Source organism: Eucyclogobius newberryi, unplaced genomic scaffold, assembly GCF_026437365.1.
Source record: "Eucyclogobius newberryi isolate DKJ021-1_F unplaced genomic scaffold, fEucNew1.0.hap1 SCAF_324, whole genome shotgun sequence".
In the NCBI taxonomy this organism is placed as follows: domain Eukaryota; kingdom Metazoa; phylum Chordata; class Actinopteri; order Gobiiformes; family Gobiidae; genus Eucyclogobius; species Eucyclogobius newberryi.
In genome coordinates this window covers 35,047-62,527 of record NW_027315973.1, presented here as the reverse complement: position 1 = coordinate 62,527, position 27,481 = coordinate 35,047, and the positions used below count along the sequence as shown (strand labels likewise).

The window sequence follows — 27,481 nt, the reverse complement described above, 5'->3', positions numbered from 1 at the left end:
TGTAATGTCCAAACACACACATGTAGCTCCTCCTCCTCTGCGTCATTGGTCCACTTCTCTGAAGTCCTCACTACAGGTTTGGAGAGCTTCATCTTCTGTCTGTACGTGTGGATCAGGTGAACCCTGACGTGGTCTGACGAGCCCAGTGTGGCTCCGCCCACGTCGTGGAAGGCGTGGCTGACTGTTGTGTAGCAGTGATCCAGTGTGTTCTGCTCTCTGGTCGGGACTTTAATAAACTGTACTTTGGTAGTTCGTGGCTGAGATTCCTCGTGTTAAAATTGCCCATGATAATACACAAGGAGTCCAGGAGGGTCCGCTCCACACTCAGATCCTGGTCCGTGAGCTCGTGCTGTGCCTCCTGCACGTTCACGCTCGGCGGGATGTAAACTGTGTCCAGGATGAATGAGGTGAACTCATGTGGAGAGTAGAATGGTCTGCAGTTGATGAAGAGATATTCCAGATCAGGAGAGCAGTGTTTGGAGATCACAGTCACGTCTGAAGATCAGACGTTGATGATGTAAAAGATCCCACTGCCTCGTTTTCTTCCGGTGAGATCTCTCAGCTCGGAGCAGCAGGAATCTCTCCAGTTGTACGTCACAGTCCGGGACGGACTCGCTGAGCCACGTCTCCACAAAGCACAAAACAGGAGATGAAGAAAAGTCTCTGTTTCGTCTCATCAGCAACGGCAGTTCTTCCAGTTTAAAGAGCACCTTCAGCGGGGCCATATTGGATCTGAAGTCCACGCCCTCCCCCCGCTCTGCTCCAGGACCAGCTCAACGTGCCTGACTTCAGCTTCTGAATAAAGTTTCTTGACAACAAAGCAGATGTTATAGTTTCTTGCATTGATATAATTAGGAACCGATGATGTAAAAACCCTAAACACAATGAGAGTGGAAAACCCTTTGATTCTAAACCTTCTGCTTTCTGACCAATGGTGAGACGTTTGCGTTGCAGTTGTTCTTACCCTTTGTGTGTGGACGATGCTTTTGTACTCTCGGGCCACTCGACTGGACCACTTGCGGGCCTCTTTGTCTAAGCGGTGTTCTTCTGCTGTGCCACTTTCCTTCTGCAGCTGCAGCACCTGAAAACACACAAAGTCTAATGCAGCACCCTTCATTTATGGACCTTTTCTGGGGTTTATAGACGGTTGACATTTTTATTTTTCAGAGATTACTAGTCAAACTGTAGGTAAATTGTAGCCTGATTACTTATAAGGATTACTCACGAAGCGCAAGGTAAGGGGTGTGGGGATCCTTTCCTAGAAAACGTTGAATGAAAAATATATTGATATTGATAATGATCCATTTCCAAGCCTTGGTAGGATATGAAATAGAATGAGGTTTATTCTTTATTATAAGAGATATGGACCTCACACCACAGCTGCAAAACCTGGTTTTAAAATCATCGTTTGACCCACCCAATCCTAAAGAACAAGGACGAGAGATGAGTGAACAAGGACGACACAAGTCCGGCAGCTCCACGGGACCAAAACCAAGCTGACGTCCCACAGCTCGCATCACAAGCTAACAAGACTAGCGAGGCTAACACGGCTAACAAACCTGAGAGCCACGCTCCTGCCGGAGAGAATGGAATTGGTCATTGGCTGTGGCGTGTTAGTAAGGGCCGAGATGGAGGCAATGCAGGACAGAGTGACCACGCTGCACAGAGTGACTACGCCGCAGGACAGAGTGACCACGCTGCACAGAGTGACCACGCAGCAGGACAGAGTGACCACGCTGCACAGAGTGACCACGCCGCAGGACAGAGTGACCACGCTGCACAGAGTGACCACGCTCAGGACAGAGTGACCACGCTGCACAGAGTGACCACGCCGCAGGACAGAGTGACCACGCTGCACAGAGTGACCACGCTCAGGACAGAGTGACCACGCTGCACAGAGTGACCACGCCGCAGGACAGAGTGACCACGCCGCAGGACAGAGTGACCACGCTGCAGGACAGAGTGACCACGCTCAGGACAGAGTGACCACGCTGCAGGACAGAGTGACCGACAGAGTGACCACGCTGCAGGACAGTGACCACGCTCAGGACAGAGTGACCACGCTGCAGGACAGAGTGACCACGCTGCAGGACAGAGTGACCACGCCGCTCAGACAGAGTGACCACGCCGCAGGACAGAGTGACCACGCTGCACAGAGTGACCACGCTCAGGACAGAGTGACCACGCTGCACAGAGTGACCACGCCGCAGGACAGAGTGACCACGCCGCAGGACAGAGTGACCACGCTCAGGACAGAGTGACCACGCTCTGGACAGAGTGACCGACAGAATGACCACGCTGCAGGACAGTGACCACGCTCAGGACAGAGTGACCACGCTGCAGGACAGAGTGACCACGCCGCAGGACAGAGTGACCAAGCTGCAGGACAGAGTGACCACGCTCAGGACAGAGTGACCACGCTGCAGGACAGAGTGACCACGCCGCAGGACAGAGTGACCACGCTGCAGGACAGAGTGACCACGCTGCACAGAGTGACCACGCCGCAGGATAGAGTGACCACGCTCAGGACAGAGTGACCACGCTCAGGACAGAGTGACCACGCCGCAGGACAGAGTGACCACGCTCAGGACAGAGTGACCACGCTCTGGACAGAGTGACCACGCCGCAGGACAGAGTGACCACGCCGCAGGACAGAGTGACCACGCCGCAGGACAGAGTGACCACGCTGCAGGACAGAGTGACCACGCCGCAGGACAGAGTGACCACGCTCAGGACAGAGTGACCACGCTGCAGGACAGAGTGACCACGCTGCAGGACAGAGTGACCACGCCGCAGGACAGAGTGACCACGCTCAGGACAGAGTGACCGACAGAGTGACCACGCCGCAGGACAGAGTGACCACGCTGCAGGACAGAGTGACCACGCCGCAGGACAGAGTGACCACGCTCAGACAGAGTGACCACGCCGCAGGACAGAGTGACCACGCTGCAGGACAGAGTGACCACGCTCAGGACAGAGTGACCACGCCGCAGGACAGAGTGACCACGCCGCAGGAGAGAGTGACCACGCTGCAGGACAGAGTGACCACGCTGCAGGACAGAGTGACCACGCTCAGGACAGAGTGACCACGCCGCAGGACAGAGTGACCACGCTGCAGGACAGAGTGACCACGCTCAGGACAGAGTGACCACGCTGCAGGACAGAGTGACCACGCCGCAGGACAGAGTGACCACGCCGCAGGACAGAGTGACCACGCTCAGGACAGAGTGACCACGCTGCAGGACAGAGTGACCACGCTGCAGGACAGAGTGACCGACAGAGTGACCACGCTGCAGGACAGTGACCACGCTCAGGACAGAGTGACCACGCTGCAGGACAGAGTGACCACGCCGCTCAGACAGAGTGACCACGCTCAGGACAGAGTGACCACGCTGCAGGACAGAGTGACCACGCCGCAGGACAGAGTGACCACGCTCAGGACAGAGTGACCACGCTGCAGGACAGAGTGACCACGCTGCAGGACAGAGTGACCGACAGAGTGACCACGCTGCAGGACAGTGACCACGCTCAGGACAGAGTGACCACGCCACAGGACAGAGTGACCACGCTGCAGGACAGAGTGACCACGCTCAGGACAGAGTGACCACGCTGCAGGACAGAGTGACCACGCTGCAGGACAGAGTGACCACGCTCAGGACAGAGTGACCACGCCGCAGGACAGAGTGACCACGCTCAGATAGAGTGACCAGGCTCAGGACAGAGTGACCACGCTCAGGACAGAGTGACCACGCTGCAGGACAGAGTGACCACGCTCAGGACAGAGTGACCACGCCGCAGGACAGAGTGACCACGCTGCAGGACAGAGTGACCACGCTGCAGGACAGAGTGACCATGCTCAGGACAGAGTGACCACGCTCAGGACAGAGTGACCACTCTGCAGGACAGAGTGACCGACAGAGTGACCACGCTGCAGGACAGAGTGACCAGGCCGCAGGACAGAGTGACCACGCCGCAGGACAGAGTGACCACGCTGCAGGACAGAGTGACCACGCTGCAGGACAGAGTGACCACGCTTAGATAGAGTGACCACGCTCAGGACAGAGTGACCACGCCGCAGGACAGAGTGACCACGCCGCAGGACAGAGTGACCACGCTCAGGACAGAGTGACCACGCTGCAGGACAGAGTGACCACGCTGCAGGACAGAGTGACCACGCTTAGATAGAGTGACCACGCTCAGGACAGAGTGACCACGCTCAGGACAGAGTGACCACGCCGCAGGACAGAGTGACCACGCCGCAGGACAGAGTGACCACGCTGCAGGACAGAGTGACCACGCCGCAGGACAGAGTGACCACGCTGGAGTCTAAGAATAATATGAAAAAATATAGCCGCAAGCGGCAATGATCGGCCCTCGCCACGCCGCAAGAGGAGGGGGCGCTAACGCGCCCCAATTGTCCTTTTATTACGCCTACTGCTGAATCTGTGACGCTGTCACATCTTCTCCCCTTTGTTTTACCATCAAAAAGCAATTTTATTTTGAATTCTTGGCAAAATGTGCGGCTTTGCCGCACAGACACCGTGACTCTTTGAATGAAAATGTGGATAACTTTTGATGGTCCTGAAGATGAGTCTCACCAAATTTCAGGTTAATATGTCTAACGCCCTAAGAGGAGTTTGTGAAAGTCTAAAGTGTAAACATGTTCTGGCGATTTCCCCATTGGAATAACATGAAAGGTTTCGGTCATCGTTACGGCAACGCCATAACAATTATGACATGGGTCATTGACTTTTTTGATGGGGATGCTAAAATTGAGTTGTGTGTCAAATTTCATATAATTTCGCAAAACTAAACATTTAACCTCCATATAAAATCTGTAGGGGGCGCTGTGGCGCCAAATGAATTTATTTCACTTCAAGTAGGTTTAGGGCAAAGAGTTTAACAACTGATTCTAATTTGACGCAATTCGGACTTTATCTGCGCAAACGGCAGAAATTTTAAATATGGGAGATTTCTGAAATTCTAGCTACAGTTTGCGGCTTCGCCGCACAGAGACCGTGAGAGGTATCAATGTAATTTGGATAACTTTTGATGTCCCACTCCTCAGTAGCATTTTCACCAAATTTCAGCTTTTTAGGGCCAACGCCCTGGGAGGAGTTCGTAAAAGTACGACGTTTGGAAAAACTCCGAAGTCATGTTTAGCCATTTTTGAAGCAATATGGCCGACATTTGGTTCGGGGGACGGCGTTGCCGTAATAATATTTTTTACTTCTCTTGTCACCATCTACCTCTGCGCCAAATTTCATGATTCTACGATCAGATTTTTTTTGGGTCATTTCCCATCTCTCAATGCATTTTTGGTACATTTGGGGGCGCTGACGCGCCAATTTTTTTAATTTTAGAAAAGGGAAATAGCCAGAATGTAGAGAGGCACGATTTTTAGAGGCGTGCAAATTTTTGTGACTTTTCGTCAATGTTCACTGGGTGAAAAATAGGGGGGTTGGTCCCGAGAAGAAGAAGAAAGAAAGAAAGAATAATATTCCGATGCGAAAACAATGTTTCCCATTTTTCAAATATCATAAACTATACATTTTCGGAAAGCGCTCGCGCTTTCCTACCTCATGGTGTGGGTCCCTGGTCACTGACGGGTACTTTCGATAATTTTGAGTGGGCTCCGCCCACTTTGTGTTTTTGGCCCTCTATACAGTAATAATGTTCAATTTTTGCCTTACATGCTTATATGCACGGAACATGCAAGAGATGGGGAACGTATTCGTGAGCTACTTAGCGCAAATGAGTGCTTTATATGGGGATGACGACAATGTAAAGTGCTCGTTTAGTGCGAACTTTTGCACGGGCTTCGCCCGTTTACAACGGTAATGTTCCATTTTCCTAATACTAATTAGTATGCACGGGGCGTGCATGAGTGGAGGAGTGCGTTAGTGAGTGTTTGGAAGTGGGCGAGCGCTTCGCGCTCGATTTCGTGCGCACTACGTGCGCACTTTCGCAGCCGTGCTTCGCACGGCCTTACGAGATTAATAGGCCTCTCGCCAGCTTGTGGCGCTCGGGCCTAATAAGATCCTGGATTTGGAGTCCAGATCCCATCCTAACCTGAGACTTGTGGGAGAAGGAGGAGGAGGAGAAAGGAGGCTTTATGGAGGAGATCATTCCTGAGCTCCTTGATGGCTCAGCAGTTGAAGTTCCTCCCATCACAATCAAAAGAGCACATCACCTGGACAACCAAGACCTGCAGCTGATGAACCACGAGGCCTGAGAATGAGGTTTATTAACGATCGTGTGAAGGAATGTGTCTTTAAAGCTGCAAGGGTTAAAGGAGACCTCCAGGGTTAAAGGAGACCTCCAGGGTTAAAGGAGACCTCCAGGGTTAAAGGAGACCTCCGGGGTTAAAGGAGACCTCCAGAGTTAAAGGAGACCTCCAGAGTTAAAGGAGACCTCCAGGGTTAAAGGAGACCTCCAGAGTTAAGCCGAGGTGCTCCTCAGAACACCAGGAGAAGCAGAGGTGCTCCTCAGAACACCAGGAGAAGCAGAGGTGCTCCTCAAAACACCAGGAGAAGCAGAGGCGCTCCTCAGAACACCAGGAGAAGCAGAGGTGCTCCTCAGAACACCAGGAGAAGCAGAGGTGCTCCTCAGAACACCAGGAGAAGCAGAGGTGATCCTCAGAACACCAGGAGAAGCAGAGGTGCTCCTCAGAACACCAGGAGAAGAAGAGGTGCTCTTCAGAACACCAGGAGAAGCAGAGGTGCTCCTCAGAACACCAGGAGAAGCAGAGGTGCTCCTCAGAACACCAGGAGAAGCAGAGGTGCTCCTCAGAACACCAGGAGAAGCAGAGGTGCTCCTCAGAACACCAGGAGAAGCAGAGGTGCTCCTCAGAACACCAGGAGAAGCAGAGGTGCTCCTCAGAACACCAGGAGAAGCAGAGGCGCTCCTCAGAACACCAGGAGAAGCAGAGGTGCTCCTCAGAACACCAGGAGAAGCAGAGGTGCTCCTCAGAACACCAGGAGAAGCAGAGGTGCTCCTCAGAACACCAGGAGAAGCAGAGGCGCTCCTCAGAACACCAGGAGAAGCAGAGGTGCTCCTCAGAACACCAGGAGAAGCAGAGGTGCTCCTCAGAACACCAGGAGAAGCAGAGGCGCTCCTCAGGAGAGATGGAGTCTCCAGTGTGGGGCATGTGAGTTCAGGTCGTGGTCACATGGTGATACATTTCTGTTCATTTAAAGAGACTGAGGACATGATGTATTTGTCTTAAACATCAGACTTTCTGCTCCATGTTGGCGTCTGCTTTAGGACATAAACTCTGTGACTAAAGACATCGACTCAAATGTGTCAAATGTGGGAGATTGTAAAATACTTGCAGTGAGGGTCTTATACATCCAGTTCTTTCTGAGGATTGGTGTCTGGGGAGATTTTTGGGGGGCTTCATTAGGAGATCTTTCTTCAAATGAAGAAAAGAGGAGTATAGTTTTTTCTCTAAGATTGTTGATAGTTCTTTATGGACATTTCATGTGCCAAATTCATAAACTTCCATATAAATGATTTGATTTTCTTCTGTAGGGGGCACTATCGTGCCTAATGAAATAGATTCACAGGAAGTGGAGTTAGGGAATGGGGTTCAACAACAAATTTAACGCAATTCGGACTTTTATATTTGGGACATTTCTTAAATTCTAGCCACATTTTGCAGCTTTGTCACACAGAGATCATGTAAAGGTGTGATGCTCCACTCTGTAACAACATATTTACCAAATTGCAGCTTTTTCGGGCCAACGCCCTAATAGGAGTTTGTCAAAGAACGTGTAGAAAAAACGCTGAGTCATGCATAGTACATGTGGATCCAAAATGGCTGACGTTTGGTTGGGTGGACGGCGTCGCCATGACACATTGTTTTATGATTCTACAATTATTGTCCATTTCCTGTGTGGAAATGCTTCTTTTGTCCCTGATGTGACGATCAGAATATTACCATGTGAAGACAATCTTTACCATTGTTTTAATTTCAAAGGTTTATATTTTTGTAAAGTGCTGGTGCTTTCCTCCGTCATGTGTGGGCCCCTGGGCCCCTGGGCCCTGACGGGTTGTGGAAGTCCTCCCCATGTTGAGCTCTCATGTAGTGCACTGTCTGCACTTTATCCTCCGGCCCTCCTCCGGCCCTCCTCCTGCCCTCCTCCGGCCCTGCTCCTGCCCTCCTCCGGCCCTCCTCCTGCCCTCCTCCGGCCCTGCTCCTGCCCTCCTCCGGCCCTCCTCCTGCCCTCCTCCGGCCCTGCTCCTGCCCTCCTCCGGCCCTCCTCCGGCCCTGCTCCTGCCCTGCTCCTGCCCTCCTCCGGCCCTCCTCCTGCCCTCCTCCGGCCCTGCTCCTGCCCTCCTCCGGCCCTCCTCCGGCCCTGCTCCTGCCCTGCTCCTGCCCTCCTCCGGCCCTCCTCCTGCCCTCTTCCTGCCCTCCTCCTGCCCTCTTCCTGCCCTCTTTCTGCCCTCCTCCTGCCCTCCTCCTGCCCCTTCAGCCTGCCTCTGTACTTCAGCCTGATGCGAGCGCTTTGGGAGCGAGGAGAGGGAGGAGGGAGGAGGGAGGAGGTCCTGCAACCCCAATGTTTCCTTGAAGAACAAACTGCTGCTTGTTTCACATCCAACCAAAACAACACCGGCATTTGCAGTTTGAACAAATTGTCCAGTGTTGAGGAGGAGACTAGTCCAGCAACAGAGGACAGTGTGGAGACTGGGACAGAGGACAGTGTGGAGACCGGGACAGAGGACAGTGTGGAGAGACCGGGACAGAGGACAGTGTGGAGAGACCGGGACAGAGGACAGTGTGGAGAGACCGGGACAGAGGACAGTGTGGAGAGACCGGGACAGAGGACAGTGTGGAGAGACCGGGACAGAGGACAGTGTGGAGACTTCTTGTGAATACTGTAAAATGGCGCGACGAAATGAATCACTTTCTAAGCTTTGCGGGTCTCGCGTGGGTCCTGAGCCGATTCTGCATCGAAGTAGGAGAACACCATAAACACCGAAGAGGTGTGAGGAGCAGGAGGAGGTATGAGGAGCAGGGAGGAGGTGTGAGGAGCAGGGAGGAGGTGTGAGGAGCAGGAGGAGGTATGAGGAGCAGGGAGGAGGTGTGAGGAGTAGGAGGTGTGAGGAGCAGGGAGGAGGTGTGAGGAGCAGGAGGAAGTGTGAGGAGCAGGGAGGAGGTGTGAGGAGCACGAGGAGGTATGAGGAGCAGGGAGGAGGTGTGAGGAGCAGGAGGAGGTATGAGGAGCAGGGAGGAGGTGTGAGGAGCAGGAGGAGGTGTGAGGAGCAGGGAGGAGGTGTGAGGAGCAGGAGGAGGTATGAGGAGCAGGGAGGAGGTGTGAGGAGCAGGGAGGAGGTGTGAGGAGCAGGAGGAGGTATGAGGAGCAGGGAGGAGGTGTGAGGAGCAGGAGGTATGAGGAGCAGGGAGGAGGTGTGAGGAGCAGGAGGAGGTATGAGGAGCAGGGAGGAGGTGTGAGGAGCAGGAGGAGGTATGAGGAGCAGGGAGGAGGTGTGAGTAGCAGGGAGGAGGTATGAGGAGCAGGAGGAGGTATGAGGAGCAGGGAGGAGGTATGAGGAGCAGGGAGGAGGTGTGAGGAGCAGGAGGTGTGAGGAGCAGGGAGGAGGTGTGAGGAGCAGGAGGAAGTGTGAGGAGCAGGGAGGAGGTGTGAGGAGCACGAGGAGGTATGAGGAGCAGGGAGGAGGTGTGAGGAGCAGGAGGAGGTATGAGGAGCAGGAGGAAGTATGAGGAGCAGGGAGGAGGTGTGAGGAGCAGGAGGAGGTATGAGGAGCAGGGAGGAGGTGTGAGGAGCAGGAGGTGTGAGGAGCAGGGAGGAGGTGTGAGGAGCAGGAGGAAGTGTGAGGAGCAGGGAGGAGGTGTGAGGAGCAGGAGGAAGTGTGAGGAGCAGGGAGGAGGTGTGAGGAGCACGAGGAGGTATGAGGAGCAGGGAGGAGGTGTGAGGAGCAGGAGGAGGTATGAGGAGCAGGGAGGAGGTGTGAGGAGCAGGAGGAGGTGTGAGGAGCAGGGAGGAGGTGTGAGGAGCAGGAGGAGGTATGAGGAGCAGGGAGGAGGTGTGAGGAGCAGGGAGGAGGTGTGAGGAGCAGGAGGAGGTATGAGGAGCAGGGAGGAGGTGTGAGGAGCAGGAGGAGGTATGAGGAGCAGGAGGAGGTGTGAGTAGCAGGGAGGAGGTATGAGGAGCAGGAGGAGGTATGAGGAGCAGGGAGGAGGTGTGAGGAGCGAGGTGTGAGGAGCAGGAGGAGGTATGAGGAGCAGGGAGGAGGTGTGAGGAGCAGGAGGAGGTATGAGGAGCAGGAGGAGGTATGAGGAGCAGGAGGAGGTATGAGGAGCAGGGAGGAGGTGTGAGGAGCAGGAGGAGGTATGAGGAGCAGGGAGGAGGTGTGAGGAGCAGGGAGGAGGTGTGAGGAGCAGGGAGGAGGTGTGAGGAGCAGGAGGTGTGAGGAGCAGGGAGGAGGTGTGAGGAGCAGGAGGTGTGAGGAGCAGGGAGGAGGTGTGAGGAGCAGGAGGAGGTGTGAGGAGCAGGAGGAGGTGTGAGGAGCAGGGAGGAGGTGTGAGGAGCAGGAGGAGGTATGAGGAGCAGGGAGGAGGTGTGAGGAGCAGGGAGGAGGTGTGAGGAGCAGGAGGAGGTATGAGGAGCAGGGAGGAGGTGTGAGGAGCAGGAGGTATGAGGAGCAGGGAGGAGGTGTGAGGAGCAGGAGGTATGAGGAGCAGGGAGGAGGTGTGAGGAGCAGGGAGGAGGTGTGAGGAGCAGGAGGAGGTGTGAGGAGCAGGAGGAGGTGTGAGGAGCAGGGAGGAGGTGTGAGGAGCAGGAGGAGGTGTGAGGAGCAGGAGGAGGTGTGAGGAGCAGGGAGGAGGTGTGAGGAGCAGGAGGAGGTGTGAGGAGCAGGGAGGAGGTGTGAGGAGCAGGAGGAGGTGTGAGGAGCAGGAGGAGGTGTGAGGAGCAGGGAGGAGGTGTGAGGAGCAGGAGGAGGTGTGAGGAGCAGGAGGAGGTGTGAGGAGCAGGGAGGAGGTGTGAGGAGCAGGAGGAGGTGTGAGGAGCAGGAGGAGGTGTGAGGAGCAGGAGGAGGTGTGAGGAGCAGGGAGGAGGTGTGAGGAGCAGGGAGGAGAAGATGTACTTCGCATGTACATCCTCCTCTACAACACTGACATTTATTTGTATTTTTTTAAGTATTCAATCAATGTTTCTTTTTAACATTTAAAGAAGTCAAACACAAAACAAGGAACACAATAAAGAGCAAACACATAGAATAAATTCATCCAAAACAATAATAATAAAAAGCCTAAGAAATGACTGCAACACTTGTTCTGTGAATACGTCTCATCTACTGCAGAGTCCGTCAAAAAGATCCAGTTTGAAATGAATTCCATGTCAATAATGTCATTGTTTCTACGTGTCCATGGAAGGATTGTTTAGCCCGTAGCCTATAAGACAGGACAGCTGAGCGTAAAATGGGGATGAGAGAGAAGGAAGGACATGAAGTAAACATTCGGAGCCAGGATTTGAACTCACAACCCTGTGGCACATAGAGCCTGGCACATGTGCAGCCGCCTTCATCGCTGGACCACCAGGCAGCACCCAAATACATACTTCTGAAATCCAGAGGGACTATAGCGGCCGAGGAGGAGGTCTCTGACCTGAAGGACACGTCTCTGACCTGAAGGACACGTCTCTGACCTGAAGGACACACGTCTCTGACCTGAAGGACACGTCTCTGACCTGAAGGACACGTCTCTGACCTGAAGGACACACGTCTCTGACCTGAAGGACACGTCTCTGACCTGAAGGACACGTCTCTGACCTGAAGGACACGTCTCTGACCTGAAGGATACGTCTCTGACCTGAAGGACACACGTCTCTGACCTGAAGGACACGTCTCTGACCTGAAAGACACGTCTCTGACCTGAAGGACACACGTCTCTGACCTGAAGGATACGTCTCTGACCTGAAGGACACACGTCTCTGACCTGAAGGACACGTCTCTGACCTGAAGGACACGTCTCTGACCTGAAGGACACACGTCTCTGACCTGAAGGACACGTCTCTGACCTGAAGGACACACGTCTCTAACCTGAAGGACACGTCTCTGACCTGAAGGACACGTCTCTGACCTGAAGGACACATCTCTGACCTGAAGGACACGTCTCTGACCTGAAGGACACACGTCTCTGACCTGAAGGACACGTCTCTGACCTGAAGGACACGTCTCTGACCTGAAGGACACGTCTCTGACCTGAAGGACACACGTCTCTGACCTGAAGGACACACGTCTCTGACCTGAAGGACACGTCTCTGACCTGAAGGACACGTCTCTGACCTGAAGGACACGTCTCTGACCTGAAGGACACACGTCTCTGACCTGAAGGACACGTCTCTGACCTGAAGGACACGTCTCTGACCTGAAGGACACGTCTCTGACCTGAAGGACACACGTCTCTGACCTGAAGGACACACGTCTCTGACCTGAAGGACACGTCTCTGACCTGAAAGACACGTCTCTGACCTGAAGGACACACGTCTCTGACCTGAAGGATACGTCTCTGACCTGAAGGACACACGTCTCTGACCTGAAGGACACGTCTCTGACCTGAAGGACACGTCTCTGACCTGAAGGACACACGTCTCTGACCTGAAGGACACGTCTCTGACCTGAAGGACACACGTCTCTAACCTGAAGGACACGTCTCTGACCTGAAGGACACGTCTCTGACCTGAAGGACACACGTCTCTGACCTGAAGGACACACGTCTCTGACCTGAAGGACACATCTCTGACCTGAAGGACACGTCTCTGACCTGAAGGACACACGTCTCTGACCTGAAGGACACGTCTCTGACCTGAAGGACACGTCTCTGACCTGAAGGACACGTCTCTGACCTGAAGGACACACGTCTCTGACCTGAAGGACACACGTCTCTGACCTGAAGGACACGTCTCTGACCTGAAGGACACGTCTCTGACCTGAAGGACACGTCTCTGACCTGAAAGACACGTCTCTGACCTGAAGGACACACGTCTCTGACCTGAAGGATACGTCTCTGACCTGAAGGACACACGTCTCTGACCTGAAGGACACGTCTCTGACCTGAAGGACACGTCTCTGACCTGAAGGACACACGTCTCTGACCTGAAGGACACGTCTCTGACCTGAAGGACACACGTCTCTAACCTGAAGGACACGTCTCTGACCTGAAGGACACGTCTCTGACCTGAAGGACACACGTCTCTGACCTGAAGGACACACGTCTCTGACCTGAAGGACACATCTCTGACCTGAAGGACACGTCTCTGACCTGAAGGACACACGTCTCTGACCTGAAGGACACGTCTCTGACCTGAAGGACACGTCTCTGACCTGAAGGACACGTCTCTGACCTGAAGGACACACGTCTCTGACCTGAAGGACACGTCTCTGACCTGAAGGACACGTCTCTGACCTGAAGGACACGTCTCTGACCTGAAGGACACGTCTCTACTTTACAAACCAGGTGGTGTTTTGACAGACAAACTGGACGAGCTGGAGAACAGAGAAGGTGGATGTAATCTGCAGATTGTTGGTATTAAAGGGGACACTGAAGACAAAGATGTGGTCAAGGACAAGGAGAACTGGATCCCAGAATATCTCAAACTTCCAACAGAAGTCGGAAAAATAAAGAATGGCTCTCAAACCCTGAACCAGCAGCGTTCAAGGCCCAATGTTCTGATGGGTGAGATTCTGCCTCAGAGAGAAGAATGTGGAATATGTTTGACCTGAGGATCAACGTGAATGGAAAAACTAAATTCAACTCAATATTTTCTTTAATTCAATGAAATGGAGCTGGACTACATTTGCCCAATGTGGGCCAGTGTGTTCCAGTTTGTAAATGATGAGGTGAAATGTTATATCAACTGTACTGGAGGCTCTTTTAGACATACAAAACATACAAAATACATCCTTTTTTTAGTCTCGCCTGAATATTGTCAATTTGTAATGGTCCTGAGCAGGACATACTTCATTGTGTGTTTATGCTGTTCACTGTACATGATGTTGTCATGACAACAACTGTGTAAAGTTTCAGATCTCTAGAACAGGCATTTTGGTGCTTTGACCTTTTTCTATCAAAAAGTATATTCAAGTGATCCAAATATGTGCCAACTGTGCCAAACTGTTTTATTACAATTTTAGCTCCTCTATGATCATAAAACATACAGTTTGATGTTTTGTAGGCCACTAATACCTATTATAACTGCTAAAAACAATGTATGTGAAAATGTGTAAATATGAGTTTACCCATGAAAAAAAAATATATATATATTTTTATTTTATTTTTGTATTGGTATAATAATACATATATCTAGCAAAATGCTCGTCCAAAAGGCTAATAAAATCAGAAAACGTGATGCGTAAAATCTTGTCGCCGTCTGCCGAAAAATCTGGCTCTTGACTGTCTTTGCGCATAAGCATAGAGAAGATTCTGTGTGAAGAAGCCCTAAAACCCACCAACCGTTCGAAAGCTTGGCTCATTGGCTAGAATAATATGGCAATCAAAATGTCCTACGTCATCGTTACGAGACGCTATGTGCATGTAAACAAGATGAACATGTGCGTCGGAAGAGGCGCATTGTTTCCCCGGAGGCTGTAAAAAACTAACCCGTGGACTAAAAAAATTGGATGATTTCGGATTGGATGGTCTCATTCTGTAGCTAACAGTGTGAGGAAAACATGGATACCAAACACCATCTTATAACTCAAACAGGTCATTTGTTATGGATGGAGAAATGCACCGGACAAGCGTATGTAACGGAAGTATACATAGATATCCATCTCCTGAGGTGTGGACATAATATGAGTTTATACAAATATTTGGCAAGTGAAATCTGTTTTCAAATGACAAACTTCCTATTAGTCAGAGAGCAGCAATTATATTTTAAGCTTATTTCCGTGGGCTCTATCGTCCACCACATTTCATGAGCCTATTCCAAAAAAGGTGTGTCAAAATTTAAATAAGGGGACACTTCCAGGGGGCGCTGTCGAGACATTTTTTTTGTGTCCATCCAATTCGCCCAACAGGATTTTTGCCGGATCTGATCACTCAGCAAATTTTCGAAGAAATGGGCCAATGGGAACATGGTAAAATTTGCATTCTAGGAATGGGAATAATAATGATACAATAAGAACTATTTCAAAATGATAATAATTGTTTTTTTATATGGACAGAGATGACCTTTGAGCTAGAAAAAACTCTCAGTTTCCCCTGGTCAGGTGTTGTCCAGTGAAGGCTGTGATGTGATGCATTAGGAGAAGCTCAGGGTTTTAGATTGAAGTGCTCTTACCGTGTCCAGGTCATTGGGCTGATAGACCAAGTCCAACGCTCGGCGAAACATAGGATTTTTCTCAAAAAACTGTTCCTGGTGAAACTGTTGCAAGATCTAGAAAACAGAAAACAGTTCCTGTTACGCAGATGAAAACCAGCGTCCAACACAAAGGGACAGGAAGACATCGTGCCATGAGACGGAGGCACAGATGGACAACAATATCTACCTAAGCACTGGAAAACTGAGCAACTTTGAGCCGCTGTAGTTATAAGACTTCACATAGAGACTTGTGGAACAGTAAACCAAGAAAAGGAAAAAATACAAATACATTTGTCCCGCCCAAACATTGCTTTAAAATGATCTGTAATGAGATATGTATTTCATCCATATCTTTAAGCTGCACTGTGTAACTATTCTGGTGGGAGTTCTGCCACTAGCTCGTCTCCATGGAGATATTTTGCCTGGAATGTTACAGTATGGTATTGGCATTATTTAGCATTTATTACCTAAAAGGTATGTTTATTGCTCAAAAATAACTTGACAAAACATGCAGTCAAACTGTGAGCAAGCTTGTCTCCACACAGATCTGACCTGTAACTCGGCCAGGAGGCTTGTCTCCACACAGAGGTAGATTATTTTCGTGTCATAATTTAGATCTTTCCAGCCAAAGCAATATCATCTCCATGGAGATAAGAAGAGAAGTGTGCCTTTAATGTAAGCAAAAGGAGAAAGCAGCTCTTTCTCTGACAGGGCTAAAGCAGTGGAGGGGGGAGGGGCATGTCATCTGAATTTCCTTGTGGCGTGGACAGCAGAGAAGTTCTCCCACATGTCAATCCTTCCCTGCGTGCTACTGCACACCTGCAGCCTCGTTGCCATAGCAGCAGGTTTCCCTGGTTACACATGTGTGGTTGATATGTGTGTGTTTAGTGAGTTCCTTCAGTTACAGGACAAACATGACACAGAGAAAGACTCAGAAGAGACATAAATCTGCAGACGAGAGATGATGCGCTCCATCGTGGTAATAAACAAACACACGTGTAGCAGCGAGACTGTTGGTGCTTCTGCACCAGGTTTGATGGGAGGCGGCCTCATGGAAAGAACCGGAGGGGGGGGGGGTGAGGGTAAGCATGCACGTTTAAAAAAAAGGGACTAACAGTCACTTGAATTCTCAAATTGGCGAAAAATCCTCTATTCAAACTTTTATCTGTGGCTCAATGGCATTACTATAAGAGCCACTGCAGGCACACATCTGAACTATTATGCCACTAATATTATGTGTAGTTTCAGATGGTAAATAAGGTGCAACACGTCTCCAAAATAGCATGTGCTAATGTTGAGCAGTACCAGCACATTAGCACCTGTGTGAGTAAAACTGTCTCAGTTGAAAGAGTCAGTGCTGTAAAAAGTCACTGTTTAATGTCGGCAACTGGAATCATTTTTGTGATGATAATGAATGTATTTATCCAAATCGATCCCTTTTATGGGAAAAGTCACGTTTGTCACATTCGGGACCCTCGAGGGTCCCCATTTTTAAAAGGCCATAAAATCAACATGGATTACTTTTTTTTCTGTTTTCCAAACTCGGATCTAGCCTTAAGTACACCCAGTGTGAACAATAAAAATTACACTTTTCTTTCAATTTTTAAATTAATAAAATAAAATAAACATGGAACACAGCACACACAGTGCGGACGTGCCTAGTCTGGCCTGAGTTCCCCAGGGGTAGACCCAATATTCACACGTGGACATTTTGTTAACATGGAACAGAAAATGCCACAGAGAATCAGGCTAGCAGGGTAACACCTAAGCTAGCTGCTAGCTCTGTCCCAGCGTTAGCCTCTGCGCACTCGGGCGGGGATTGCACTCAGGCCACACTGTTACTTCGGCCGTGTCACACGACCGCTCCAGCTCTAGATCAGATTCTTCTGCAGGGGAGACTGGGAGCAGGATAAACCCGGTGATTGTGGCAGCTTTAAAGAGATTCCTGACAAGATTATAAAGATAGTGGACGCAAAAATAGACTCTTGCGGAGATCCAACAAAGACGAGCTGGAGCCCCAGGCTACAGCGGTGGAGGAGGTCTCTGACCCAAGGGACACCAAGGAGATGGTGGACTTCAACAGAGGCCACGCCCCCCTCACCAGTGAACATCCAGGGACGGGACATTGAGAGAGTGACTCATACAAGGACCTGGTGTTCATCTGAACCACAAACTGGACTCATAACACAGACTGTACAGGAAGAGCCAGAGGAGACTCAGGTCTTTTGGAGTGACAGGGCCACTCCTGACAGGGCCACTCCTGACAGGGCCACTCCTGAAGACCTTCTCTGACTCTGTGGTGCATCAGCTCCTGTAGGTGTGGTCATCACAGAGAGGGAGAGGAAGAAGCTGGACAAAGCTCCATCCTGGGCTGTCCTCTGGACTTGGTGCAGGTGGTGGGGGACAGAAGGGTCCTGGCTAAACTCACATCTATGCTGGACCATGAGTGTCGCCCCCTGCAAGACACTCTGTCCACTCTGGAGAGCAGCTTCTGTGACTGATCCACCCTCGAGACGTTTCACACGTCTTTCCTTCTGCTGCTGTCAGACTTTATAACAAATACTGTCATACCCATGTGCAATACTGTCATACCCATGTGCAATACTGTAACACAATGTCAATCATCACATGTGTAATATTTTTTGTCCTGTAATGTCCTGTAGTGTAATTTCCCAGATTTAAGTGTATTTTTTGAAGAAGTTATTTGTTTTTATAATTCCACTTCTTCACACGATCATTTAGAAACCTCATAATCAGACCTCGTGGATTATCAGCTGCTGGTCTTGGTTTGGCGATGTGCTCTTTCGATCGTGATGGGAGGGACTATTTCTTCAAATCGAGCAATACCGGACTGATCTCATTTCCGCCCTCAGCGCCGCCATGTCACGCATCATAATGGCCAGTCAGTGTAAGGTGATCTCCCCTCCACCTACGGACAAGTGCGCGCTCGGAGACCATGTTAGCATTGTTAGCATGAGAGGCGGGCTGTTTTTCACGTGGGCCAGGCTTGTGTGCTCTGCGTTTGCTCAACTCTTGCTCCTCTTTTCTTGGGACTTTGAGGGTAAAATAGTACTTTATGTCATACCGGAAGTCCATTCCTAATGAAGGAGCCCCCCGTACGTCTCCCAGCCTGCTCCTGGTTCCAATCATCTTAAGGACCTGGCTAACGTCCCTAACCACTACACTCCTCCGCCGTTCTCCGTATATTCATCCAAACCCACGTTTTTTTGTACATTTAATTTATATCCAGACATTGGAGAAACTTCTTGAAGGAAACTCATCACATTAGGAATGGAAATGTCTGGTTTGGTTAAATATAATTAAACATCATCTGCAGCAGGCAATTTTATGTTCCATCCCATCAATTGTAACGCTGTGAATTGTTTCCGAATGTCTAATAAATTGGGCCAATGGTTCAAATTACAGAGCAAACAGGAGGAGAGACCAGGCACAGCCCTGCCTGACCCCCTTTCCAGAGTCAGTGGACCTGTCACATGACCATTGATTTTAATTCTTGATGTTGGACCATCGTAAAGAGCCCCAATATCTTGTATAATTGAATCGTCAATTTGAAATGTGTTTATCACTTTAAATAAATATGTCCAGCTACAGAATCAAAAACCTTCTCAGCGTCTCAAGTAATTATTACTGCTTAGTGTTGTTGTTTTTTTATTTGTCTCATTGTGTGTAAAGGACAGTCTTATGTCGTCTTGTGTTTGTTGTTTGCTCATGAATCCTGTATGGTCTTTGTGGATTCAGTTTGGGAGGATTTGTTCCATTCTTTTGGACATAATTGAGGTGTAAATACGATTGAGGTGTAAATTCAGAATAGAAATAGTCTATATGAGGCACAGTCCAGTCGGTCCTTCCCTTCTTTTGGTGTCAGGGACATGATGGCTTCTTCTAAGAGGGTCTGAGTTTTCTTAAGTTCCCAGTTAAAAGTTGTGTCTTTTAGAGCTTTATACAGTCTGAGGTGAACCTTTTGCTCCCCGGAAATTCATTGTTCTTTAATCTTTTGATTGTGTTATTTCAGGTCCTATTTTTTATGTTGTTCTTCTGACATAACAGACAAATTGATGGTGTCCAGAAAGGAATTTATGTTGTCTTCATTATCGTCTGGAATTTTGGTAAAATGTTCAAATGCTGATTGAATTTGGTCTTGTTGAGATAAGATTACATAATTTTGCCCGTATATTAAAAATTGTTCTTACAGGTTGTTTTTTAAGTTTCCAAGATAATAATTTAGAACATTTTGATCGACTCTCATAATAACTTTGTTTGGTAAAGAGCATTTTACTAACTATATCCTGTGAAGTCGGATCATGAATTTCTTCTCTTATTTTAGGACAGCCCTTTTTTGGCATGGTTTTCCTCCATCCATTACATTTTTTCTTGCAGATCTTTTAGCTTTTTTCCCTTTCTTTCCTTTTTTCGGGACTATGGCTATAATTTGTCCTCTCAAGACAATTTTCCTGGAGACAAAGGGTCTTTAAGCAGGCTGGCATTGAACCTCCACAGTGTGTTTATTAGTCTTTCCTCCAAATCCACAGAAATGTAGAGCATGATGACTTCTATTGTCTGGTCTATTGTGCTTATGTCTGCTGCAGTGATTTTAGATCTGTTTTTAATGAGAACAAAAAAGTAATTATTCTGGAATAGATTGTGTGTGGATTAGAAAAATGGGTATTCTGACTCTAGGGTTCACTTCCCACATTTGAATGAGTGAAAACCGTTTCATTAATATTCCACTTAACCAGCACATATCTGTATCATATCAAAACTCTGTTCAAAAACTATTCAGTTTGAAATCTAAGTTGCATCTCCTTTTCGTCATTCAAATGTTTCTCTTGAATATATACAAGATCTAATCTTTCTTTTAATTAAGTTTTTGTTGGTTTGATTGTGTTCAGAGCCGTTCACATTGAAGGATGCGACTTGTAACACTTCTGATGTCATTGGGTTGATTGTATTGATCGTATCGCTGAAAACTCTTGAATATTTTTAATCTCTGGACGAAAACAACAAACTTACACAAGAACCATGAGAACCAAGAGAACCAAGAGAACCATGAGAACCAAGAGAACCAAGAGAACCATGAGAACCATGAGAACCAAGAGAACCATGAGAACCAAGAGAACCATGAGAACACTGAGAACCATGAGAACCAAGAGAACCATGAGAACCAAGAGAACCATGAGAACACTGAGAACCAAGAGAACCAAGAGAACCATGAGAACCATGAGAACCATGTGAACCAAGAGAACCATGAGAACCATGAGAACCATGAGAACCAAGAGAACCATGAGAACCAAGAGAACCATGAGAACCATGAGAACCAAGAGAACCATGAGAACACTGAGAACCAAGAGAACCATGAGAACCATGAGAACCATGAGAACCATGCGAACCAAGAGAACCATGAGAACCATGAGAACAATGAGAACCATGAGAACCATGAGAACCAAGAGAACCATGAGAACCAAGAGAACCATGAGAACCAAGAGAACCATGAGAACATTGAGAACCATGAGAACACTGAGAACCATGAGAACCATGAGAACCAAGAGAACCATGAGAACCAAGAGAACCATGAGAACCAAGAGAACCATGAGAACATTGAGAACCATGAGAACACTGAGAACCATGAGAACACTGAGAACCATGAGAACACTGAGAACCATGAGAACCATGAGAACCATGCGAACCAAGAGAACCATGAGAACCATGAGAACCAAGAGAACCATGAGAACCAAGAGAACCATGAGAACATTGAGAACACTGAGAACCATGAGAACACTGAGAACCATGAGAACACTGAGAACCATGAGAACCATGAGAACCATGCGAACCAAGAGAACCATGAGAACCATGAGAACACTGAGAACCATGAGAACCATGAGAACCAAGAGAACCATGAGAACCAAGAGAACCATGAGAACCAAGAGAACCATGAGAACATTGAGAACCATGAGAACACTGAGAACCATGAGAACACTGAGAACCATGAGAACACTGAGAACCATGAGAACCATGAGAACCATGCGAACCAAGAGAACCATGAGAACCATGAGAACCAAGAGAACCATGAGAACCAAGAGAACCATGAGAACATTGAGAACCATGAGAACACTGAGAACCATGAGAACACTGAGAACCATGAGAACACTGAGAACCAAGAGAACCATGAGAACCATGAGAACCATAAGATAAGATAAGATATTCCTTTATTGTCCCACATAGGGAAATTTCATTGGTGCAACGCAGGAAGATACAGAAGAACAGATCACTTATAGAAAGTCTGAAAAACACTTTCAGTAGAAGATCTCCTATAAATAAATAAAAAACTCCCATAGACAAATAAATCAATAAATACATAAATACCATTGCATGTGATCACGACAGTAATTGCACATGAATATGTGTCACGACAGCACATAGATTGCACATGAATTTCACAGTAATTGCACATGAATTGCACATGAATTCCCACAGCAATTGCACATATGACAGAATTGCACATGGTTAGGTCAGTATTGTGAGTGTTCAGGACTAACAGTGTTTGTTATAAAGTCTGACAGCAGCAGAAGGAAAGACTGTGAAACGTCTCCTTCACACAGCGAGGGTGGATCAGTCTCTCACTGAAGCTGCTCTCCAGAGCGGACAGAGTGTCCTGCAGGGGACAGAGTGTCCTGCAGGGGGTGACACTCATGGTCCAGCATAGATGTGAATCTAGCCAGGACCCTCCTGTCCCCCACCTCCTGCACCGAGTCCAGAGCACAGCCCAGGACGGAGCTGGACTTCTTGATGACTCTATCCAGCCTCTTCCTCTCCCTCTCTGTGATGCTGCTGCTCCAGCAGGCCACACCTACAGGAGGGCTGATGCCACCACAGAGTCAGAGAAGGTCTTCAGGAGTGGCCCTGTCACTCCAATAGACCTGAGTCTCCTCAGGAGGTAGAGCCGACTCTGGCTCTTCCTGTACAGTCTGTGTTATGAGTCCAGTCCAGTTTGTGGTTCAGATGAACACCCAGGTACTTGTATGAGTCACTCTCTCAATGTCCCGTCCCTGAATGTTCACTGGTGAGGGGGCAGTGGGGTGGCGTCTGCAGAAATCCACCACCATCTCCTTGGTCTTCACCACGTTGATGAGGAGGTGGTTCCGCTGACACCAGTCCACAAAGTCCTGCGCCAGTCCTCTGTACTCCGCGTCATCGTCGTCCTGATGAGTCCGATGATGGCAGAGTCATCAGAGAACTTCTGCAGGACACAGCTGTCCGTGTCATGTCTGAAGTCTGCAGTGTAAAGGGTGAAGAGAAGGGGCGCGTGGACAGTGCCCTGGGGCGCCCCCACAATGCAGGTCCGAGTGTCAGACACACAGTTCCGGGCTCTCACAAACTGGGGTCGGTCTGTGAGGTAGTCCAGGATCCACTCTGCAGGTCATACTCCACACCAGCCGTCTCCAGCTTGTCCCTCAGGAGCAGGTGTTGAAGGCGCTGGAGAGATCGAAGAACAGAATCCTCACAGAGCTGCCAGGCTTTTCCAGGTGAGAGAGAGAGCGGTGCAGCAGGGAGATGACGGCGTCCTCCACTCCGATGCCAGGCCGATTTGCAAACTGCAGCGGGTCCATGGCTGAGCGCACGGTAGAGCGGAGGTGGTCCAGGACCAGCCGCTCCAGTGTCTTCATCAGGTGGGACGTGAGAGCCACTGGCCTGAAGCTGTTGAGGTCTTTGGGGCACGGTGTCTTAGGCACAGGTACCAGACAGGAGGTCTTCCAGACCTGTGGTACCACCCTCAGCTTCAGGCTCATGTTGAAGACATGCTCCATAACTCCACACAGTTCATCTGCGCAGGACTTAAGGAGCCTGGGGCTGATGCCATCAGGTCCTGCTGCCTTCCTCACTTTAATCCTCTTCAGCTCACTCCTCACCTGTGCTGCTGTGACAGTCAGTGGTTGGCAGGGGGACAGTGTGCTGGGGGGATGGGTGAGTCCAGGCGAAGTGGGGAGCTGATGGTCCGGGGCAGATAAGCGAAGAGGAACAGATGCAGGGCATTGTCCAGCTGTGGAAGAGGGAGCATGCAGCTGTGCAGGGGGAGGGGCGGGTGACCGATCAAACCTCAAGAAGTGAGCATTTAAACCATCACCCACTGTAGATCCCCCTCTGTCTGGGCAGGGGGGATTTTGAAGCCCGAGATGGTTTTCAGGCTCCTCCACACTCCCTGAATGTTCTTTTGCTGCAGCTGCTCCTCCATCCTCCTCTTGTAGCCGGCCTCAGCCTGCCTGATCTTCCTCCTCAGCTCCTTCTGCACAGTCCTCAGCTCCTCCTTGTTCCTTGACCTGAAGACTCTCTTCTTCTCCTTCAGCAGAGCCTTCAGTTCACGGTTAATCCATTGCTTGTTGTTTGGAAAACACCGCACCGTCCGGGAGGGAATAATGTTCTCAAAACAGAAGTTGATGTAGTCCGTGATGCACTCTGTGATGGTGTTGATGTCCTCCCCATGTGGGTCATAAAGCTCAGTCCAGACAGTGGTGCTGAAGCAGTCCCTCAGAGCCTCCTCGCTCTCAGCAGACCACATCCTCACCTCACGGGACACCACAGGCTGCCTGCGCACGATGGGTTCATACACAGGCCTCAGATGTACAAGGTTGTGGTCCGAGCTGCCCAGGGGAGGGAGGGGGGAAGAAGAATAAGCCTCCTTGGTGTTGGCAAAAAACAAGTCCAATGGTCTATTCTCTCTGGTGGGGCAGGTAACATACTGGGTGTATGTTGGTAGAACAGAAGAGGGAGAAGCGTGGTTAAAGTCACCAGAGATGAGGAAGAGAGCCTGTGGATGCTGTGTTTGCAGCCTACAAGTGCAGGAGAGCAGTGCTTCACAAGCATTTTCAGCATTGGCAGACGGGGCCACATAGACTGCGATCAAAATCACATGTGAGAACTCCCGGGGAAGATAATATGGCCTCATGCCAATAGCCAATAGTTCAATATCCCTGTTACATAGCTGCTCCTTCACTGTGCAGTGTTCGGGTTTGGACCAGCTCGTGTTCACATACACCGCCAGACCTCCACCTCTTTTCTTCCCGGATTCTCTCGTTCTGTCCGCCCGCAGCAGATGAAAATTGTCCAAACCTACAATAGAGTCTGGCATTTCTGCTGTTAACCAGGTCTCTGTGAAAATCAAGACGCTGCTGTCCCTATACATCCTCTGGGACCGCATGAGGCTCGCTATTTCCGTCATTTTATTTTGAAGGGACCTCACGTTACCCATGACTACGGCGGGAACCGACTTCCTGTTTGTCCCTCTCTTCTCTCGGAGTTTACGTCCAGCCCGTCTGCCTCGTTGCGTTTTCCTTAGGATGTCCGCCGGGATAACGTGACGATCTCCGGGTAAGACGACTGTTCTCCGCAGTTTCATGAGTTCCTCCTTTGTGTAAACGCGGTACGGCGCCGGGCGGGGCCGGAGCCGGGGGACTCAGAGCCAAGACACATCGCAACGACACGACGAAAACACTCAATCCAGCCGAATAAAGTCAAAACAAGTTAATTTAAAGCGATTCCAGTGCGTGTCCCGATCGTTCATGAAGTTCCTCTTTCATATAAACGTGTACATAAACGTGTACCGACGACACGCCGTACTTTAGCGGCGGCCGGAGGGCGCGGGGGGGCTGGTGGGCTCGCTCGGAGCTAGCTCACATCACAACAACACGACGAAAAACGCTCAAATCCAGCCGAAAAAAAGTCAAAAACAGTTGAATTAAAAACGATTCCAGTGCGTGTCCCTATCGTACAGTAAAATAGAAAAAATATACTAACTATATTTCCAAAAATAGGAGATAAAGCACAATAAGTGTGAGAAAAAAGAGAGAGCGTTTACACCGGGCTGCCAGCTGTACCAGCGCCTTATGAGAACCATGAGAACCATGAGAACACTGAGAACCATGAGAACACTGAGAACACTGAGAACCAAGAGAACCATGAGAACACTGAGAACCAAGAGAACCAAGAGAACCATGAGAACCAAGAGAACCATGAGAACCAAGAGAACCATGAGAACACTGAGAACCATGAGAACCATGAGAACCATGAGAACCATGAGAACACTGAGAACACTGAGAACACTGAGAACCATGAGAACCAAGAGAACCCTGAGATCCCTGAGAACCCTGAGAACCATGAGAACACTGAGCAACTGAAAGGGAAAAATAGAAAACAAAAGGGTTCATGCTGGAAACGGGCATCGAACCCAAAACCTGATCTAATCCTAATGAAGGGCCCCTCCAAAAAAAAGAAACTCCCCAGTCACTCCTGACACCTCTGAAAGAACTGGATATATAACTGAATTAACTGACCACACCCACGCTGCATCCATGCTGAGGAGCACCTCTGCTTCTCCTGGTGTTCTGAGGATCGCCTCTGCTTCTCCTGGTGTTCTGAGGAGCACCTCTGCTTCTCCTGGTGTTCTGAGGATCGCCTCTGCTTCTCCTGGTGTTCTGAGGAGCGCCTCTGCTTCTCCTGGTGTTCTGAGGAGCACCTCTGCTTCTCCTGGTGTTCTGAGGAGCACCTCTGCTTCTCCTGGTGTTCTGAGGATCGCCTCTGCTTCTCCTGGTGTTCTGAGGAGCACCTCTGCTTCTCCTGGTGTTCTGAGGATCGCCTCTGCTTCTCCTGGTGTTCTGAGGAGCACCTCTGCTTCTCCTGGTGTTCTGAGGAGCACCTCTGCTTCTCCTGGTGTTCTGAGGATCGCCTCTGCTTCTCCTGGTGTTCTGAGGAGCACCTCTGCTTCTCCTGGTGTTCTGAGGAGCACCTCTGCTTCTCCTGGTGTTCTGAGGAGCGCCTATGCTTCTCCTGGTGTTCTGAGGAGCACCTCTGCTTCTCCTGGTGTTCTGAGGAGCGCCTCTGCTTCTCCTGGTGTTCTGAGGAGCACCTCTGCTTCTCCTGGTGTTCTGAGGAGCGCCTCTGCTTCTCCTGGTGGGAAAGAGAACCCATGTCTCAGTTTTCTCCTCCTGAGCTCTTCACAGATGGTGGATGGTGGAACCTTTGCTGGAGGTCTCCTTTAACACTGGAGGTCTCCTTTAACCCTGGAGGTCTCCTTTAACCCTGGAGGTCTCCTTTAACCCTTGCAGCTTTAAAGACACATTCCTTCACACGATCGTTAATAAACCTCATTCTCAGGCCTCGTGGTTCATCAGCTGCAGGTCTTGGTTGTCCAGGTGATGTGCTCTTTTGATTGTGATGGGAGGAACTTCAACTCATCATCATTATCAGCACCTCGACCGGAAAAAGGTGGCTTGCCCTCTCCAGGTGGGTGGGGGGTCCTTGCCCCAAGTGGAGGAGTTCAAGTATCTCGGGGTCTTGTTCATGAGTGAGTGAAGGATGGAGCGTGAGATCGACAGGCGGATCGGTGCAGCAGCTGCAGTGATGCAGTCGCTGCATCGACTGTTGTGGTGAAGAAGGAGCTGAGTCCAAAGACAAAGCTCTCTATTTACCGGTCGGTCTACGTTCTGACCTCACCTATGGTCATGAGCTTTGGGTAATGACCCAAAGAACAAGATCGCAGATACAAGCGGTCGAAATGGATTTCCTCCGCCGGGTGGCTGGGCGCTCCCTTCACACCGCAGACGCCGATTTGCGCGTTACGCAGAAGTTGGACGCCTGTACATTGAAAGACAAACGCAAATAAGCCGCGAGGTGTGGCCAGTGCAGTGGAGGTGTGGTCAGTGCAGTGGAGGTGTGGCCAGTGCAGTGGAGGTGTGGTCAGAGCAGTGGAGGTGTGGTCAGTTCAGTGGAGGTGTGGTCAGTGCGGTGGAGGTGTGGTCAGTGCAGTGGAGGTGTGGTCAGTTCAGTGGAGGTGTGGTCAATACAGTGGAGGTGTGGCCAGTGCAGTGGAGGTGTGGTCAATACAGTGGAGGTGTGGTCAGTGCAGTGGAGGTGTGGTCAGAGCAGTGGAGGTGTGGTCAGTTCAGTGGAGGTGTGGTCAATACAGTGGAGGTGTGGTCAGTGCAGTGGAGGTGTGGTCAGAGCAGTGGAGGTGTGGTCAGTTCAGTGGAGGTGTGGCCAGTGCAGTGGAGGTGTGGTCAGAGCAGTGGAGGTGTGGTCAGTGCAGTGGAGGTGTGGCCAGTGCAGTGGAGGTGTGGTCAGAGCAGTGGAGGTGTGGTCAGTTC

General features: G+C 50.0%; 1 protein-coding gene across 1 annotated transcript in view; it reads right to left on the bottom strand.

The window, feature by feature from the left end:
- Nucleotides 1-27,481, bottom strand: part of LOC140375544 (F-BAR and double SH3 domains protein 2-like) — a gene marked incomplete at both ends in the record, with an annotated part of 66,143 nt that overhangs the window by 14,620 nt on the left and 24,042 nt on the right. The window contains 2 exons of the mRNA XM_072461859.1: nucleotides 965-1,081; nucleotides 15,309-15,404. Coding sequence (XP_072317960.1) covers nucleotides 965-1,081; nucleotides 15,309-15,404 — 213 coding nt within the window. The remainder of the gene's footprint in view (nucleotides 1-964; nucleotides 1,082-15,308; nucleotides 15,405-27,481) is intronic.